Below are 20,301 nucleotides of genomic sequence, written 5' to 3'. Positions count from 1 at the left end.
TGGAGTTTGCCAAAAGGCACCTGAAGGACTCTCAGACCATGAGAAACAAAATTCTCTGGTCTGATGAAACAAAGATTCAACTCTTTGGCCTGAATGCCAAGCATCATGTCTGGAGGAAACCAGGCACCGCTCAGCACCTGGCCAAAACCATCCCTACAGTGAAGCATGCTGGTGGCAGCATCATGCTGTGGGGTTGTTTTTTGGCAGCAGGAACTGGGAGACTAGTCAGGGAACGATGAATGCAGCAACATACAGAGACATCCTTGAAGAAAACCTGCTCCAGAGTGCTCTGGACCAGGGTGAAGGTTCATCCAACAGGACAATGGCCCTAACCACACAACTAAGATAATAAAGGACTGGCTTCAGGACAACTCTGTGAATGTTCTTGAGTGGCCTAGCCAGAGCCCAGACTTGAACCCAACTGAACATCTCTGGAGAGATCTGAAAATGTCTGTACCCTGGCGCGCCCCATCCAACCTGATGGAGCTTGAGAGGTTCTACAAAGAAGAATGGGAGAAACTGCCCAAAAATATGTGTGCCAAGCTTGTAGCATCATACTCAAAAAGATTTGAGGCTGCAATTGCTGCCCAAGGTGCTTCAACCAAGTATTGAGCAAAGGCTATGAATACTTATGTACATGTGATTTTTGTTTTTTTTATTTTTAATAAAGTTGCAAAAACTCCAAACAAAGATTTTTTCACTTTGTCATAATGGGGTATTGTGTGTAGGAGTTTGAGGGGAATTTTTTTTTTTTTAATCCAATTTGGAATAAGGCTGTAACATAACATAAAATGTGGAAAAAGTGAAGCGCTGTGTGTGTGTATATATATAAATATTTGTCATTTCACTTTTCTTGGGGATTAATTAGTCCAGAGGCCTATAAGAGCTTGTCAAGGAAAAAACGTGTGTATGGGTGCATGCATGTATATGTATATGTATATTAGGAACCAAGCATTAAACCATTAAGCTGCAATAAAACTGAGACACAATTGTCTTGGAGAAAAGAAAAACCATGTTCAGTTAGCACAGGCTGTATCAAAAGCCATAGAACCAGAGGACATTAAAATCATAATTCTCACCTTGCATAATCTCTCATGATTCAACTGTATATGTAAACAGATATGCATTGGTGTGTTGTAAGGTGTTCTGCCATTATCTGATGATATGTTTGCAGAAAGTGTGTTACATCTCTAGAGAGACAATTGCCTCCTGGCCTCTTTTTGGTGGAGAATGGAAAAAGATACACATATACACAGACCCGCGCACGCATGCACACACACACACGCACGCAGCATTAGTTTAGCTGCAGATGCAGTTACTGCATCAACACTTCTAACGTGACTGCCATGTGGCCTCTGCAAGTCCAACCCTCATCAACATGTGCTTCATGTATCTGGATCTCTTTTTATCTCATTCTTATTTTTTATGTCATTCTTTCTCTTTCTCTCTTATCCCTATAGGCTCTATTTGCTTTCTGCTAGCAAACAAGAGGTTAAAAAGACTATTTCCCTTTGTTTGTTTTATCATTTTTATTTTCATTGCAAAATCTGATGTGTGTGTAGTCTTAAATAGCGTCTCATATGGAAGGTAAACACATACTTTCAGAGTTAGACTGATTTGACTGAAACACTAATCAATATCTTAACATTGTTTAACTGCAAAAGTGTATAAATGGTTTTGATAACCACTGAAAAGATATGGAATGATGAAATGTATGTAGGGCCATTCTAATGTACTACTGACCAATCATTCTCTGCCTCAGGAAGTGTCCTTAATCTCTTATCCAACTCTCTGAGAAAAGGAGAGCGATAGAGAGAAACAGACAAAGAAATATGTAAATGTGCAAAGTAAATGTGTGTATCTTGCTTATGGTCAAAGAAAGAAATCTAATAATTCTGTACTAGACAAATGTGTGACAGATTTACTTAGAGAAGTAAAATAGTTTGAGGAGTTCAGAGTTTTAATAGTGTTGCAGAAGAACAACAAAAACATTGCCTGAATTTCAGAATCCCAGAAAACAGGCACAGAAAATTTGAGAGCAGACTGCTAAATTCAACTAAACAATCCAAAAGAGCAGGGGGAGCAGTGCCAGTACCAGACAGCGATGGCGCAGGTCGGGACACTCTCTATGATGCTGTTGCAGACCAGATCAGGATGACGGACATGCTGTCCTTCTTCAGTCTCCTCAGGAAGCAGAGCTTTCTTCACTAAGGAAAAAGTGCTCAGGGACCATGAGAGATTGTTTGTGATTTTAAGAGAGTGTATGTTCTCACTCTTCACTGTATGTATTGGGGTGTGAGGCATTTGCATCCTTCTGTAGTCCATAGTCATCTCTTTTGTCTTTTTGACAACCAGAGAAAGGCATGTCTGGAGAGACTGTGACAAAGGCTTTGACTTCTTTAATTGTTTCTGTATTGTTTTTCATGGTATAAATAAAATGTAAAAAGGCAAATCTAAAGCAAACATATGAATCTAATTAATCTAATTAAGGCTAAAGTGAAAAGAAAGCAAGCCCACAATAGTTTATTCTATTCTGTGTGATGACAATGGAATTGTCAACAAAACCAAAACTGTGATGTCATAATATCACTGACCATTGTCATAATAGCTATTCTTATAATCTGCTTGACAAAGGTAAAATTGGTCAGTCTGTTGACAGAAATGGGAGGTTGCAGCAGCAAAATGCAGTTCTGCTGCTCTCACAGAAGATCTTCGAAGAAGAAGAAAACGAAGATTTTGTTGGACAGGAACACACAAAAAGCAATGAGTAGATTGCAACAAGAACTACCTGACAGAGTAGATACGAAGGAAATTAGAAAACGACACTGTGTTAAAATTGGAAAATTTGAGGAGGAATGTAGTGGGAAGGAGTTGGAGGAGAAGCAGAAGGAGACAAAAAATGAACAGAGTGAAAGATGGCACCTGAAGAGTGAAAGAGAGGATCTAGAGAGTGAAAGACAACACCTGAAGGGTGAAAGAGAGAATCTTGAGAGTGAAAGACAACACCTGAAGAGTGAAAGAGAGGATCTAGAGCGTGAAAGACAACACCTGAAGAGTGAAAGAGAGGCTCTAGAGAGAGAAAGACAACACCTGAAGGGTGAAAGAGAGAATCTTGAGAGTGAAAGACAACACCTGAAGAGTGAAAGAGAGGATCTAGAGCGTGAAAGACAACACCTGAAGAGTGAAAGAGAGGCTCTGGAGAGAGAAAGACAACACCTGAAGGGTGAAAGAGAGAATCTTGAGAGTGAAAGACAACACCTGAAGAGTGAAAGAGAGGCTCTAGAGAGTGAAAACCAAAACCCAAAGTGTGAAAGAAAGAACCTGAAGACGTTATGGGACAAAGTAGTGGGGAAGAAAACTAAGCAGCAGCGCATGGGGAGAGCCATGGCTGGGGAAGCTTTGTACTGCTCAAAGGGACCACACACTTCCCAAGGAGGACCAGCTAAAGAAATCGGTAGTATGCAGAAAGGTTTCCCGAGCACATAAAAAGGCTATGATTACCAACTGGCCAAAGAGACAGACGCTGTGCTTGACTACATCAGAACTATGTTTATAACCAGTCAATATGAACTTCTACCAATCCATCCAAAACCTGATAAAGGAGACCTGAATGACGATACTACTGGAACTACAAAATTACTGGGACTACTACTATTTAACATTCTGAACAAATAAAAATGAAAAAGTCCTCATGTTCTTTAAAAAAAAATAAATCAATAAAATGTAAAAAGCTCAAAAAGCTTTTTTAAACATTGGCAACTGTGTATTTGATTTACCTCGGAATGGGTGCAGCTGGTTCATGGCGCATGTGTTCGAGCTTTAGCCTCTGTATTTGGCATTTCAGTGCATCGAGCAGTTGAAACTATAGCAAGCAAAGGCAAAAGGAGCTGTGCGGTCGATGTTTGTGCAAGTGGTCTTCCACATAGTCCCATGCTGTGCTGGGTTTAGGGTGTGTTTGCAGGGAGAGCCCAGCGCTTACAGGCTAAGAGGATTACAGTGGAGCATTGCAGGGACTGTCAGAATACAGAGCGCGCGCGCGCGCGTGTGTGTGTGTTTTCTCTACACATTTGGAAGAGAGAAAACAGCTGTGATGTAGTTGATAAAATTGCAGGCCTGGCACAGGCTCTGCTCAGAATGGTGAGAGAGCACTGGAGGAGTTTGGGAGTTTATTAATAGCGTTTAGCTCACTACAGAAGGATTAGATCAGGGCTTTGCTGGGAAGGATGATGATAGGGTTTGATCACACCATTTAGCACAACATTGTCATTGTCCATGCTTGTGTATGGTTCTAAAGAAAAGGATCTTTGTTATTCAATCCAATAAATTTCAAATTCAAATTTTCTGTTTCTCATGAATGAATGTGGACTATAGGATGGGGGGTGTCAACTGTTTGTGTGTGTGCGCGTGTGATTTAGACGGTTGAGAGAGTTGAGAGATAATTTCATGACAACGAACCAATTAAAATCAAAATTATTCACACTGTGTTGACAAGAGACACACACACAAACACACACACACAAAGAGAGAGAGAGAGAAACAAAAAGAATCACAATCAGGGCTCACCAGATCTCTCAGAGTCTCTCTGACAGGCCCTAATCCACTCCGCCAATTGAAAAACAGAAAGTAGCAGAGAGAATAGCAGTGTGGCAGTATATGAATGTGCCCCCAACAAATATATAATTCACACACACACACACACACACACATCTTTCACACTTACACATCCATACTCACATGTACACATGTATACACCATTGAACTACACACATCTAAATTCACATGCACAAACAAACACCCCACACAAATGTTTGGTCTTTGTGCAAATTCACTTGGAGGTAGGCCAACATTCTAGATATAAAATATGTGACAATAAACATAGCCTCAGTACGTTTCATTTCATGCATTTACATCTTGATCCACACAAACACTTTCACACTCCTTTGCCTCACACTCACAAACACAAGAAACACTCGGGTGGCCTTCGGTAGCAGGAGGGATGTCAGTGCACAAAACACTGGCTTGAAATGTTTTTAACCCCCATTTCAATGAAGACCATCATACCTTGCAAGGTATAGCATTCTTTCACTCTCCTGGACAACCTCAGGCTGTTCCTGGAACCAGCAAAGCCAGTGGTTTTGGCCTCTGTCTGAAGCACAAAGGGGGTATGCAGGAGGCGTAGCGGAGCATGTCAGGAGGGTGGGCAGAGCCCTCTCCCAGCAGTGGCAGAGGAGAAAGGGCACATGGAGCACAGTGGCTACGGTTGACACCTGCAGGAGGCGACATGTGGGCAGGGCCAGTATGAGCCCACTTGGACCCATCTGCCACCACAGAAAACTCACCTGCTGTGTGTGTGTGTGTGTGTGTAGATTTGTTGACATTGTTCATGAGTCAGTGAATCATGTTTTTGGTGGATATCATGTTTTCAGCTCACAAATATTATAAATAATAATACAGGTAATAAAACAGGGAAGAAAGTAGATGTTAGCCGGTGCAGCATTTACTTAATTCATTATTCATCTTTTATGTTAGTGTGTAACTCTCATATTGTAGTCTCCTGAAAGACAGACAGAGGCAAATATAGGCAAAGATAGCATTCAACTGTTATTCAGGGATATCCCACCATTGGGAGTGGACGATTAGGGGTGCTGGAGTAGGAAGGTATTTGTAGTACATTCCTGTTGTAGGCCTTCCTATAGTGTTTAACTGATTTCCATAACTGAAATACATTATAATGTTTAAAAGTTTAGAAACGTGAGCATAATACTCCAGAAGATGTAGCGTCCTGGTGTGTGAATGAGTAGTAATCTTTCTGAAACAATAAGTTTGATTTAATTCTCGTTTTCATTTCCTTGTGGATTGTATTATTTTATTTGAAACATTTGACTCAAAATAAAGAAATAGTGCAAAAATGTGAAAAGGCACTACAGGATGCATCTTGAATAAACGAAAACCTCGACCAGATGTTGTAAACTTAGAACAGTAATTATGTTCTAAGAATGTTGATAAAAAAGAACAGGAATTTACAATATATACATTTGCCTGCATAGTATCCCAAGTGTTCCATCGACTGCACTCTTCTGGATGAGGATCTCGGATGTTGTTCCTGGGATCTGCTGGAGCCACTCTCCCAGTTTGATGGTCATCGTCCCTAAACCCCTGGTGCCCTGATTGCTACCAGAGCCAGTGTTTCCTCTTCTTTTAGCGTCTCATGTTCCTTGTTGCTGATGTTGCTATCTCTTGCGATTGCTACATCCGTCACTATGACTCTTTTCTGCTGTTTATCCATCACTATTATGTCTGGTGGTTTAGCTATTACCATCTTTTAAACAATTTTCTGGTATACGATGTCTTATCAAAGATAACCCATCCACACTCTAAGAGCATCCACACCATCATCAATCAAATTCTTCGTCTGAGCAGCTGTCACTACTACACAGACATACACAGAGACAGAGCGAGAGAGAAGGATGAAAGTGAACACAGCAACAAATGAAAAGAACCAAACACCATCAATTCTTACCTACCTCAACCCTCTCAGTTTACAGAACAAGCAAATGTGAGAACTGTGACTCACCATTCCCCCCCACCACCTGGAGCTCAGGATACTTCTGTTTAATGTAGTTAATCATGCTGATCTGAAACACCGAGTTTCCCTGAGATGAGTCCTAAAACAATAGACACAGCCTTCAGACCAAATTCACTATGTCCAATCACAGTCCTGTGTTACACAGCCTCATAGCAAAAATAGTTTGTCATTTGATTCAGGCACCATACTCAGGATGGAGACTAATCCCACTCCCTTTAGGACCTTAAGACCTACCAGCACCACCACGTCCACTCCTGCCTGCACGAGCAGGTCCAGCCGGTACTTGTCATCCTCACGGGTAACGATGGCAGCGCCACACAGCAGCTGTTTGCGGGAGTCTTTAGAGGCCAGAGGGTAGTCTCTGTTCTTCTTCAGATCAGTGCGAGCAATTATAGCCACCAGCTCATCACTGTCGTTCACAATGGGCAGTTTACCTGCAATCAACAAGCGTCCCCACGACCGACCCGTTACTCAGAGAAGAAGTGGAGAAGTGAAAATAACCTTTCAAAGTCCTTTAGAAGCAGTTTCACTTCTCAAGCTGAAAAGATGAAGAATCAGACCTTTTTTTGCTGCACTGCAGGATGTCATTGGCCTCTTTGAGTGTAACACCTGCTGGTGCAACCACTAAATCTTCCCTCTTTGTCATTGCCTGGCAAATATCACAAATAAATCACAAAAAGATGTGAGTTTAAAGAATGTGATTTTACACACACACACACACACACACACACACACACACACACACACACATATATATACACATTTTTTATTTTTATATATATATATATATATATATTGCCCTCTTTCACACACTGACACAGAAATATCACAATTTCATGATAGTTCTATTCCACCTATATTTTTAAGCATTGTATGTCATATGTGATTCATTTGTGTTTTTAAAAACCTTTTGTATATTGTATGTACAATCAAAGATGAATCACAAACCTCCTCCAACAGCCGGTCATAGTCCTTCTCTGAGAGGAAGTCAATGTCTCGTGACGTCACGATTCCCACAAGCTTGCTGCCCATCTTGCCGGTTTCGGTGACAGGGATTCCAGAGAAGCCGTGTCGCACCTTGGCCTCAAACACATCTCCGACCGTGTGCTGTGGACTCATCACCACCGGATCCGTGATGAAGCCCTGCTCGAATTTCTGCCATGACACCATATATTGCTCTGCTGATGAGAGGCCTCAGGGAAGCTTGTGTGTAAATCTGCATGTTCAACATGTTGTTCATTATATTCCTATTAAGCTCACTAATTAATTAGGAAGATCCCGCCCCCTCCACTAAATCATTACTAGATGTGCTGTATTTACTGAAACACACACACTGGTAAGCCCTTATGGGGCATGTCAGGAAACCTGCTGAGCTGTTTTGGTGCATTTTGCAAAAGTACTCACCACTTCATCTGAGGTAAAGTCAATGAAGCCAGGCAGGATCAGAAAATCACTGAATCAAAGACCACAGAACAAACAAACAAAGAAAAACTGATACTAAAAATACATTATACTAACAACCTAGCAAATACAAGTCACATCAGAAGTAGATGTACGCTAAAGAAAGGCTATTCTGTCTGTGCTCTCATGTAAACAGAGTTAAAACGTAAGCGTTTTACTGATCCGCGGATCGAAATATTTATCCAGTGGGTGTTGGCCGAGGATGCTAAAGCTATTTCTATTCGTTACGCTTTGCCCTTTCTCCATTTCGACGTGCTATCCTTTTATTCGGGAGAGCCGATGTCTCGCATTCGCAGCATGCAAACAATAACCGTCATTATCGTACTCAAGTAGTACACACGGATTTAGTGTGATATACTTCCAAGACTGAACAATGATGCTTTATTCTTAGTGAATGTGAATGAAAATCCCGCTTCTCGGGTCACTCACAAGACGATAGCGTCGCGTACTTCAGACAACAAAAAACGACGTCAAGGAACACAGCTGGTCTTCATCTGCGACAGTTACAGACTAGCCTCTGTGGCATCTCTCAAAGTCAAGCGAAAGTCTAGCCCTTAGCTAAATCACCCAGAATCACAGTTGGAGTTTACACATTTTAAAGACTCGACCTGCTCAGTTTGAGAAAACTCTCATCCTCTCAACGTGGTGGATGACGACGGGACATGTTAAGAGAGAGCAGACGGGCGATGCGCCTTTGTTTTACTGTCCACGCTATTAGGTGGCCAGCCCAGTTCAGGTGTGAAATTTCCGTTTGGATGAGACAAAAATGTTTTTGACTTGGGTTGAAATAATCATCTTGCTTATAAAAGGAGGACTGGTGATGTAGCAAATCCATACAATCGTTTTGAAGCCGTGGTCAGGCTGCCCAATATTCAACTTTATGTTATTCACAAAGGATCTGACACAGCCCCCAACTGAGCTTTAAACACCTGGAAGTTAATTTAGTCCATTCTGTAAATTGAAATGTAGAGAGATATGGGTCTGTAAAACAAATGGAATGTGATGCTTTTGAGCATTGCTATGACAAAATGTTTTCATATCTGTTCTACAACACAGATTATATCGGTCTTGATAATATAATTCTTAATCAGATTTATGGTCCTTTTTAATCTGCTGACATGGGGATGTTAATATGATGGGCAAAGAAGGCAAGCAGTTATATTTGAGTAGTGCTGGACATTATAAATGAGTAAACATCACTATTTACACATTAGGACATTTTATTATACTATGACATGACTGTATTTCTCTGTAGAGACTGTAAATGTATAGGTCTATTTTATGTGATGATAATCCCCGAAAGGAATGTGTTCTTCTGAGACCAACAATATGGAATTGGGCTAAAATTGCACATCACTGAGAACCCAACCCAGTCTGTGCAACAGTTTAAAAGTACACAATCCAAAAGAAAAATAAAGTCCACTCCTAATGAACTTGTTTAGTGACACTAACGTTAACCTAGTGATGCAAACATGGTTAATTTTGCTGATCAGCACTCCTTTGAAACCGTAGGAGTCTCACCTCTCTGGTTCGTAGCCAGCCTGGATGCGCGTGGCGCTGTAGCGCTGAGCTGCAGTCTCATGCCCATGAGATGTGTTGTGGCCAAATAGCCCCTGGTGCTCAGGGTCGCGAGGCGACAGCTGCAATCTGGCTGGCTCTGTGTCGCCCACAATGAGGCGGTAGTCGATCTGGTAGCTGTCGTGCTTGCCATTGGCAAAGTGCTCATAGACATGGCCCTCCATGTAAGCGATGTCCAGTACTCCAATCCTCCTCTACAACCCTGCGTGAGCTGACGCCCCGGGCCTCCGCCCACCTCCCCTCTCCACCTGCACCACAGAGCGGCTCCTGGGACACTGCGTGCGCATTCACCAGTGGTTGTGCTGGAGCCACGCACACAATCCAAGTTTGTTCCTCAGATCGAGATGGAGAGCTTTCTCTTAGCTGAGGAGCAGAGTAAGAGATTCATCCAACATGCATCATACAAGCAGCAGCTGAATCAGGTAGAATGAAATACGGCTCTGATAGAGGCTTCGTCCCAAACAAAATAAAGCTACTGGGTGTCTTGGTAAGACTCTGTAAGTGGTGATCCCTAAAAAGGCCTGTCTGCTGCCATTGGACTACTGTTTTCTCTAAAGTGCTGTCTGGAATGTTGTCAGAGACAACATTCAGAGGGATTGGGAAGGAAAGCCTCTTAGTCACTACCTGTACTGCCCTCATTGCCATTGAAATATAACAAGGTTATAGTCAAGCTCTGAAGCTTCACTCAACACTCTGCCCAACCGCCTTTAATGCTCATAAAGTAGGAGTTTGCAGAATTTGTTTGTTGTTATGCTACACACTAAATGCATGGCACACAAATGTTTGATGCAGCAAAATGTCAGTGCTTTTTTAACAAAGGAGAAATGAGCACATATGCACCTTCCCTATATTATGTGAAGATGGATAATAAAATGATAACAGGTGTATCTATTTGTTGTTCTTATTTTAATATTCACATCAGGCTTGTGATTTTGCAAGGAAATTGTAACATAAATGTTCCTAGTGTTCTAGGGTTACTCTCCTGGGCTCATATTCTAATACAGGTGTGATAAGAACTTATATTTCTAAAAGAAACAATCTTTAAGAAACAACTGCATTTGCATAAAGGATTTATCTTTTATCTTAATGCTTAATGTTTTAGTGTGCTAATGTCTGATTTTAAGTACACTTAGTTAAAAAGGCTACCACAAGTACTGTTCAAGTTCAAGTTCAAGTTTGGTTTATTCGTCACATACATAGTCATACACAGTATAACTCGCAGTGAAATGGTGGAGAGTGCTCTGTCCAAACTGAGGAAAAGAAAACGGGTGCATAGAGAAATATAGACATTCTCTATATGTGAAATATATATATGCAAAGATAAATATATATATATATATATATATATATATATATATATATATTCTATGTATGTACAAAATATATTAACAATGTATGTACAATATATGTACATTATGATTATATACACAATGTACAATGTATATGGTTGTGTATATATGTACACAATCTACAGAATGTACAGATCCATTTCGTATAATAACATATCTACAGTTGTTGTGTAACAAGGTCATTGAATATAAATATATATATACAGATATACAGTTATGTTACATTGTGGTGGTGGTCCCCACAGTTTATCAGTTTCCCTGATTCAGGGCCCGAATGGCCTGTGGGAAGAAGCTGCTCTTCAGCCTCTCTGTCTTGGTCTTCAGGGAGCGAAAGCGCCTCCCTGACCTCAACAGAGAGAAGAGTCTATTGTTGGGATGGGTGGGGTCCTTCACAATCCTCCTGGCCTTGGTCTGGCACCGCTTGTAGTAGATGGTCTGCAGGTCAGGAAGTTCCGTGTGAGTGATGCGCTCTGCTGAACGCACTACCCTTTGGTGTGCTTGTCTGTCCTGCTTGGTGCTATTCCCAAACCAGACTGTGATGTTCCCCGTGAGGATGCTCTCGATAGTGCAGGTATAGAAGTTCCGCAGTACCTTGGAGGGCAGTCTGAAGGACAGATCCTGCGAGATGTGAACACCAAGGTACCTGAAACTATCTACTCTCTCCACCGTGGTTCCACTGATCCTCACAGGTTGGTAGTGCCGCTCCTGCTTCTTGCTGCAATCCACGATCAGCTCCTTTGTCTTACTGACGTTTAGGAGGAGATAATTTTCCTGGCGCCAGTTTTCCAGGTGTTTAATCCAGGTAGGCCCTCTCGTCGTTGTCCGAGATCAGACCCATGACAACGGTGTCGTCAGCAAACTTGACAATGATGGTGGAGCTGGAAGTGGCTGTGCAGTCGTAGGTGTACAGTGAGTAGAGCAGGGGGCTTAGGACACAACCCTGAGGAGCTCCAGTGCTGAGGGTGAGGGTGGATGAGGCGCAGTTGCCCACCCGTACTGATTGTGGTCTGTCTGTTAGGAAGTTGGAGATCCAGTCGCACAGGGATGTATGCAGTCCTAGATCCCCCAACTTAGTAGTGAGTAGGGAGAACTGTAGTCGACAAATAGCATTTTAACATAATTTCCCCTCCCTTCGTCCAGGTGAGTCGGTGTAGTGTGGAGCAGATGTGCAATTGCATCGTCAGTGGAGCGGTTGTGGCGGTATGCAAACTGCAGTGGGTCCATGGAGGCTGGCAGTGAAGATGTGATGAAGTCTCCGAGTAGCTTTTTAAAGCACTTCATCACGACTGATGTGAGGGCGACAGGTCGGTAGTCATTGAGGTCGGAGGGTCGAGGTTTCTTCGGGACGGGGACGATGGTGGATCGCTTGAAGCTGGACGGGACGATACCGAGCGTCAGGGAGAGATTGAAGATGTCGGTGAATACCGGGGCTAGCTGATCTGCGCAGGCTTTGAGGACCCTCCCGCAGATACCGTCTGCTCCCATCGCCTTCCTGGTATTCACCCTTTTAAACACTCTTCTCACGTCACTCTCCGTGATGATGAGAGGGCGCTGTTCTATGGTGGGCCTCGCGCATGTGCCATTGGCTGCGCCGATAGTGCCATTAGCACTAGCGCTGCTAGCATTAGTGCTGTTAGCACTAGCGCCGTTAGCATTAGCGCTGCTAGCATTAGCGCCGTTAGCATTAGCGCTGCTAGCATTAGCGCCGTTAGCATTAGCGCTGCTAGATGTAGCCTCGAAGCGAGCGAAGAATGTATTCAGCTCGTTCGCCAGAGACTCATCCGCACTCATCAGTCCGGAGGGTGGGCTCCTGTAGTCCGTGATCGTCCGTAATCCCTGCCACAGGGATCTAGAGCCACTCTGCTGTCACAAAATATTAACTAGTTTCAACTTTGCTAATAGTTCTACTGATTTTCATAATTGTCTTCTTCTTTCCATTTGTTGAACATTAAACAGCTGTTTCATCCTCTCTCTCTCTCTCTCTCTCTCTCTCTCTCTCTCTCTCTCTCTCTCTCTCTCTCTCTCTCTCTCTCTCTCTCTCTCTCTCTCTCTCTCTCTCTCTCTCTCTCTCTCTCTCTCTCTCTCTCTCTCTCTCTCTCTCTCTCTCTCTCTCTCTCTCTCTCTCTCTCGAAGCTCCGCCTTGTGGTTTTAATATGCTCATCCACAATTCAATATAGAGCTCTACAGTCTATATCTGCACAGAGCTCATGACTTTATAAAAGTCCACACTGCAAAATGTGCATAATACTGACGTTTACATTACAATGCTCTGTCCAGTCATGCCAAAGCCTGTTTTATTTCAATTCAATGTATGTACATGAATTACTTGAAGACATGAATAGAAATCTATAGAGGCATTACTCATTATGTCATGACCCTGTTATCTATTAGAAACCCACAATTTATCTGAATTAATTATTCATAAATAAATTGTCAGCTTCATGTCCATTCAGATTTCAGTGGAGATCAGCAGGGGTCTATTGCTGTGTATTATTATTTATAACACTGTGCCTGCAAACTGTGAGAACAGACACACACAGGTTATTTTCCAGTCCTTGAGTGCTTTTGTGGCACTGCTTGACAGTTGGTGGAGTGTTCCCTAAAAGAGCCACTGAGCATGATGGATTCGGTAGTAGGAGTTTAGTGAGCAGAGAGGACGAAGACTTACGAGTGCAGGCCATGAACACCCCCCTCCACCTGAGCAGACATGGTCCTCTTCTCAAACTTCAGCTCTCCAGAGTACATCACAGAGCTACACTCAACATAGAAAATGACATTACACACAAGCATTCACTCACACACAGCTTCCTCTCTTCCATTTTCTGCTGACCTTCCAAAGAACCCTTGATGCTATAAAAGATAAGAAAGACCATAAATAGAAATGTGTTTGTAGACAAAATATATCCTAGCATTTGAAAAACTGATGTTTTTCAGTGTACATGAAAAGGGAAGTAGATTCATCTTAACCCACATCTTGTTTTTTCAAGTTTCAAGTTTGGTTTATTTGTCACATACATAGTCTTACACAGTACAACACACAGTGAAATGTGTGGTAGATGAGTAGATGAGTACTGCTGTTGAGCCTTCTTACAATGACAATGGTTTTATTTAAGCCCTATTCAGTAATTACACAACACTGAAACACAGTTCAAAATTGTAGTTTCAAATAATATATAATCACTACTACATATGTAAAATATATAATAAGTTTTGGAAATCTGGGCTGGCAATGAGACCACAGAGGACTGTAAATGCACTTTTTTCACTGTGTGTCAGCCAAGTGAAATGTGTATGAGTAAGGGCCGATCACAGCTGGACACACACACGCACACACGCACGCACAGACACACACACACACACACACACACACACACACACACACACACACACACACACACACACACACAGACACACACCAGGATGAGAGGAACAGGTCACTTAGCTGGTGATGATGTCAGCACCAGTGAAGTCTATGCTGAGGTCAAAACCCTTAGCTTCTTCCTGAACCTATATACATACACAAACACATGTGAACTTGACATGTACTTTACACACACACACACACACACACACACACACGCACACACACACAATCATATTATGTTAGAGACACGCCATCTCATGAAATTTTAACAGGAGATTGTGCAACGTTTCCGGGTTGATGAATATTGATGAGGTCTCTGCTGTGAACATTAATATTTCAGATGGAACATTAATGAAGACAATTGACATTTGTGAGACGTAAACCAACCACGTCACATTAAACACATCCTCATCTGTGATTCTAAACCAAACATTGCAGATACTGAGTTAAAAAGAATCTGTAGTAATGCTACACAGATGACAACAAAGCATATAATTCAATAAGACCCTCTCTCTCACTCTCTCTCTCTCTCTCTCTCTCTCTCTCTCTCTCTCTCTCTCTCTCTCTCTCTCTCAGAGAGGGAGACATCTGTTGATGAGCTAGTGCCAGGCTGGCTGAGGGCCTGATGAAGAGTCTTTGCTCCTCTACCTCTCATTACTGTGTATATTACAGTAGCGAACAGAGGGGTTCTCCATCTTCATTCATTAGTCTCCTGCGCTCTGTCTTTTGGCCCCAGCCCCCATGCCCCTTGACGAAGCCTATTTCCTAGAGACCTTCTTTTCACACCCATGACATGATGACATCATTGCTGTGCTCCAGTCTTTGTGAGACACTGCTGCCCCATACAATTCATATACAGTCAGCATCTGCCTATTTCATTTCATATCAATTTATACTGTTTATTACTACAGGTTAGAATTCCTAATCAATTTAACCTCTTTTCTTAATCATCTCTAGCAGGGCAAGAATCCGCAGTGCCTGCAGATCACTTTTTTCCCCAAATAAATAATATTTTGAACAAAATATTACATTTATTTTTCCAAGAGTGTCAAAGAGTTGAAATTACAGCATTTTTAATGAGGGCTAAACTTATTTCTCACTTAAAAATTTCTCACTTAAAAATATCTTGATACAAATTCTGATATTAGTGCAACTACTGACTTGACCCTCTATGCTTTGAGAGTGTTTTTTCTAATATTTTAGTTCTGAATTTTGAATCACTGAGATGCAATGGAGACCAGTGATACACCCTGACCAACGTTCTGTTTGCCCTTACCATGCTGACCCATCTGTTCCAATACTATGGCTACTGCTGCATACTGACATGCCCTCCATCTCCTTCTTTCAAAACTGAATGACAAAAGGAGCCTAAAACGTGTGTGTGTGTGTGTGTGTACAATGACTATTTGCCTTTGTTTTATCATGTATGCATGTGTGCATCTTTTCATTGCAAAATCTGATGTGTGTGTAGTCTTAAATAGCATCTCATATGGAAGGTAATCACATACTTTCAGAGTTAGACTGATTTGACTGAAACACTAATCAATATCTTAACATTGTTTAACTGCAAAAGTGTATAAATGGTTTTGATAACCACTGAAAAGATATGGAATGATGAAATGTATGTAGGGCCATTCTAATGTACTACTGACCAATCATTCTCTGCCTCAGGAAGTGTCCTTAATCTCTTATCCAACACAAAGAAATATGTAAATGTGTGTATTTTCCTTATGGTCAAAGAAAGAAATCTAATAATTCTGTACTAGACAAATGTGTGACAGATTTACTTAGAGAAGTAAAATAGTTTGAGGAGTTCAGAGTTTTAATAGTGTTGCAGAAGAACAACAAAAACATTGCCTGAATTTCAGAATCCCAGAAAACAGGCACAGAAAATTTGAGAGCAGACTGCTAAATTCAACTAAACAATCCAAAAGAGCAGGGGGAGCAGTGCCAGTACCAGACAGCGATGGCGCAGGTCGGGACACTCTCTATGATGCTGTTGCAGACCAGATCAGGATGACGGACATGCTGTCCTTCTTCAGTCTCCTCAGGAAGCAGAGCTTTCTTCACTAAGGAAAAAGTGCTCAGGGACCATGAGAGATTGTTTGTGATTTTAAGAGAGTGTATGTTCTCACTCTTCACTGTATGTATTGGGGTGTGAGGCATTTGCATCCTTCTGTAGTCCATAGTCATCTCTTTTGTCTTTTTGACAACCAGAGAAAGGCATGTCTGGAGAGACTGTGACAAAGGCTTTGACTTCTTTAATTATTTCTGTATTGTTTTTCATGGTATAAATAAAATGTAAAAAGGCAAATCTAAAGCAAACATATGAATCTAATTAATCTAATTAAGGCTAAAGTGAAAAGAAAGCAAGCCCACAATAGTTTATTCTATTCTGTGTGATGACAATGGAATTGTCAACAAAACCAAAACTGTGATGTCACATGGAACCATTGTCATAATAGCTATTCTTATAATCTGCTTGACAAAGGTAAAATTGGTCAGTCTGTTGACAGAAATGGGAGGTTGCAGCAGCAAAATGCAGTTCTGCTGCTCTCACAGAAGATCTTCGAAGAAGAAGAAAACGAAGATTTTGTTGGACAGGAACACACAAAAAGCAATGAGTAGATTGCAACAAGAACTACCTGACAGAGTAGATACGAAGGAAATTAGAAAACGACACTGTGTTAAAATTGGAAAATTTGAGGAGGAATGTAGTGGGAAGGAGTTGGAGGAGAAGCAGAAGGAGACAAAAAATGAACAGAGTGAAAGATGGCACCTGAAGAGTGAAAGAGAGGATCTAGAGAGTGAAAGACAACACCTGAAGGGTGAAAGAGAGAATCTTGAGAGTGAAAGACAACACCTGAAGAGTGAAAGAGAGGATCTAGAGCGTGAAAGACAACACCTGAAGAGTGAAAGAGAGGCTCTAGAGAGAGAAAGACAACACCTGAAGGGTGAAACAGAGAATCTTGAGAGTGAAAGACAACACCTGAAGAGTGAAAGAGAGGATCTAGAGCGTGAAAGACAACACCTGAAGAGTGAAAGAGAGGCTCTGGAGAGAGAAAGACAACACCTGAAGGGTGAAAGAGAGAATCTTGAGAGTGAAAGACAACACCTGAAGAGTGAAAGAGAGGCTCTAGAGAGTGAAAACCAAAACCCAAAGTGTGAAAGAAAGAACCTGAAGACGTTATGGGACAAAGTAGTGGGGAAGAAAACTAAGCAGCAGCGCATGGGGAGAGCCATGGCTGGGGAAGCTTTGTACTGCTCAAAGGGACCACACACTTCCCAAGGAGGACCAGCTAAAGAAATCGGTAGTATGCAGAAAGGTTTCCCGAGCACATAAAAAGGCTATGATTACCAACTGGCCAAAGAGACAGACGCTGTGCTTGACTACATCAGAACTATGTTCATAACCAGTCAATATGAACTTCTACCAATCCATCCAAAACCTGATAAAGGAGACCTGAATGACGATACTACTGGAACTACAAAATTACTGGGACTACTACTATTTAACATTCTGAACAAATAAAAATGAAAAAGTCCTCATGTTCTTTAAAAAAAAATAAATCAATAAAATGTAAAAAGCTCAAAAAGCTTTGTTAAACATTGGCAACTGTGTATTTGATTTACCTCGGAATGGGTGCAGCTGGTTCATGGCGCATGTGTTCGAGCTTTAGCCTCTGTATTTGGCATTTCAGTGCATCGAGCAGTTGAAACTATAGCAAGCAAAGGCAAAAGGAGCTGTGCGGTCGATGTTTGTGCAAGTGGTCTTCCACATAGTCCCATGCTGTGCTGGGTTTAGGGTGTGTTTGCAGGGAGAGCCCAGCGCTTACAGGCTAAGAGGATTACAGTGGAGCATTGCAGGGACTGTCAGAATACAGAGCGCGCGCGCGTGTGTGTGTGTGTGTGTGTGTGTGTGTTTTCTCTACACATTTGGAAGAGAGAAAACAGCTGTGATGTAGTTGATAAAATTGCAGGCCTGGCACAGGCTCTGCTCAGAATGGTGAGAGAGCACTGGAGGAGTTTGGGAGTTTATTAATAGCGTTTAGCTCACTACAGAAGGAGTAGATCAGGGCTTTGCTGGGAAGGATGATGATAGGGTTTGATCACACCATTTAGCACAACATTGTCATGTCCATGCTGTGCATGGTTCTAAAGAAAAGGATCTGTTATTCAATCCAATAAATTTCAAATTGAAATTTTCTGTTTCTCATGAATGAATGTGGACTATAGGATGGGGGGTGTCAACTGTTTGTGTGTGTGCGCGTGTGATTTAGACGGTTGAGAGAGTTGAGAGATAATGTCATGACAACGAACCAATTAAAATCAAAATTATTCACACTGTGTTGACAAGAGACACACACACAAACACACACACACAAAGAGAGAGAGAGAGAGAGAGAGAGAGAGAGAGAGAGAGAGAGAAACAAAAAGAATCACAATCAGGGCTCACCAGATCTCTCAGAGTCTCTCTGACAGGCCCTAATCCACTCCGCCAATTGAAAAACAGAAAGTAGCAGAGAGAATAGCAGTGTGGCAGTATATGAATGTGCCCCCAACAAATATATAATTCACACACACACACACACACACACATCTTTCACACTTACACATCCATACTCACATGTACACATGTATACACCATTGAACTACACACATCTATATTCACATGCACAAACAAACACCCCACACAAATGTTTGGTCTTTGTGCAAATTCACTTGGAGGTAGGCCAACATTCTAGATATAAAATATGTGACAATAAACATAGCCTCAGTACGTTTCATTTCATGCATTTACATCTTGATCCACACAAACACTTTCACACTCCTTTGCCTCACACTCACAAACACAAGAAACACTCGGGTGGCCTTCGGTAGCAGGAGGGATGTCAGTGCACAAAACACTGGCTTGAAATGTTTTTAACCCCCATTTCAATGAAGACCATCATACCTTGCAAGGTATAGCATTCTTTCACTCTCCTGGACAACCTCAGGCTGTTCCTGGAACCAGCAAAGCCAGTGGTTTTGGCCTCTGTCTGAAGCACAAAGGGGGTATGCAGGAGGCGTAGCGGAGCATGTCAGGAGGGTGGGCAGAGCCCTCTCCCAGCAGTGGCAGAGGAGAAAGGGCACATGGAGCACAGTGGCTACGGTTGACACCTGCAGGAGGCGACATGTGGGCAGGGCCAGTATGAGCCCACTTGGACCCATCTGCCACCACAGAAAACTCACCTGCTGTGTGTGTGTGTGTGTGTGTAGATTTGTTGACATTGTTCATGAGTCAGTGAATCATGTTTTTGGTGGATATCATGTTTTCAGCTCACAAATATTATAAATAATAATACAGGTAATAAAACAGGGAAGAAAGTAGATGTTAGCCAGTGCAGCATTTACTTAATTCATTATTCATCTTTTATGTTAGTGTGTAACTCTCATATTGTAGTCTCCTGAAAGACAGACAGAGGCAAATATAGGCAAAGATAGCATTCAACTGTTATTCAGGGATATCCCACCATTGGGAGTGGACGATTAGGGGTGCTGGAGTAGGAAGGTATTTGTAGTACATTCCTGTTGTAGGCCTTCCTATAGTGTTTAACTGATTTCCATAACTGAAATACATTATAATGTTTAAAAGTTTAGAAACGTGAGCATAATACTCCAGAAGATGTAGCGTCCTGGTGTGTGAATGAGTAGTAATCTTTCTGAAAGAATAAGTTTGATTTAATTCTCGTTTTCATTTCCTTGTGGATTGTATTATTTTATTTGAAACATTTGACTCAAAATAAAGAAATAGTGCAAAAATGTGAAAAGGCACTACAGGATGCATCTTGAATAAACGAAAACCTCGACCAGATGTTGTAAACTTAGAACAGTAATTATGTTCTAAGAATGTTGATAAAAAAGAACAGGAATTTACAATATATACATTTGCCTGCATAGTATCCCAAGTGTTCCATCGACTG

The 20,301-nt window shown here is 41.8% G+C and overlaps 1 protein-coding gene across 1 annotated transcript; it reads right to left on the bottom strand.

Moving 5' to 3' along the window:
• Positions 1 to 6,746: 6,746 nt before the first annotated feature.
• On the bottom strand, positions 6,747 to 8,484 carry LOC145658631 (inosine-5'-monophosphate dehydrogenase 1a-like). Its single transcript, XM_081716577.1, has 3 exons — positions 7,535 to 8,484; positions 7,147 to 7,235; positions 6,747 to 7,020 (listed from the first exon to the last, which is right to left on the bottom strand). The coding sequence occupies exons 1-3, from the start codon at positions 7,754 to 7,756 to the stop codon at positions 7,017 to 7,019; spliced, it is 315 nt and encodes a 104-aa protein (XP_081572703.1). The 5' UTR covers positions 7,757 to 8,484; the 3' UTR covers positions 6,747 to 7,016.
• Between the last annotated feature and the right edge of the window lie 11,817 nt (positions 8,485 to 20,301).

Source organism: Electrophorus electricus, chromosome 6 (assembly GCF_041902795.1).
Source record: "Electrophorus electricus isolate QZ-2024a chromosome 6, ASM4190279v1, whole genome shotgun sequence".
In the NCBI taxonomy this organism is placed as follows: domain Eukaryota; kingdom Metazoa; phylum Chordata; class Actinopteri; order Gymnotiformes; family Gymnotidae; genus Electrophorus; species Electrophorus electricus.
The sequence above is the reverse complement of the archived record's forward strand: the minus strand, read 5'-3'. Positions and strand labels throughout refer to the sequence as shown.

Coding starts and splice junctions, on each gene's coding strand:
- LOC145658631 (XM_081716577.1), bottom strand. CDS start 7,756: ATGGTGTCATGGCAGAAATTCGAGCAGGGCTTCATCACGGATCCGGTG. Junction 7,236..7,534: donor ATGACCGGCTGTTGGAGGAG/GTTTGTGATTCA, acceptor GATATTTGCCAG/GCAATGACAAAGAGGGAAGA.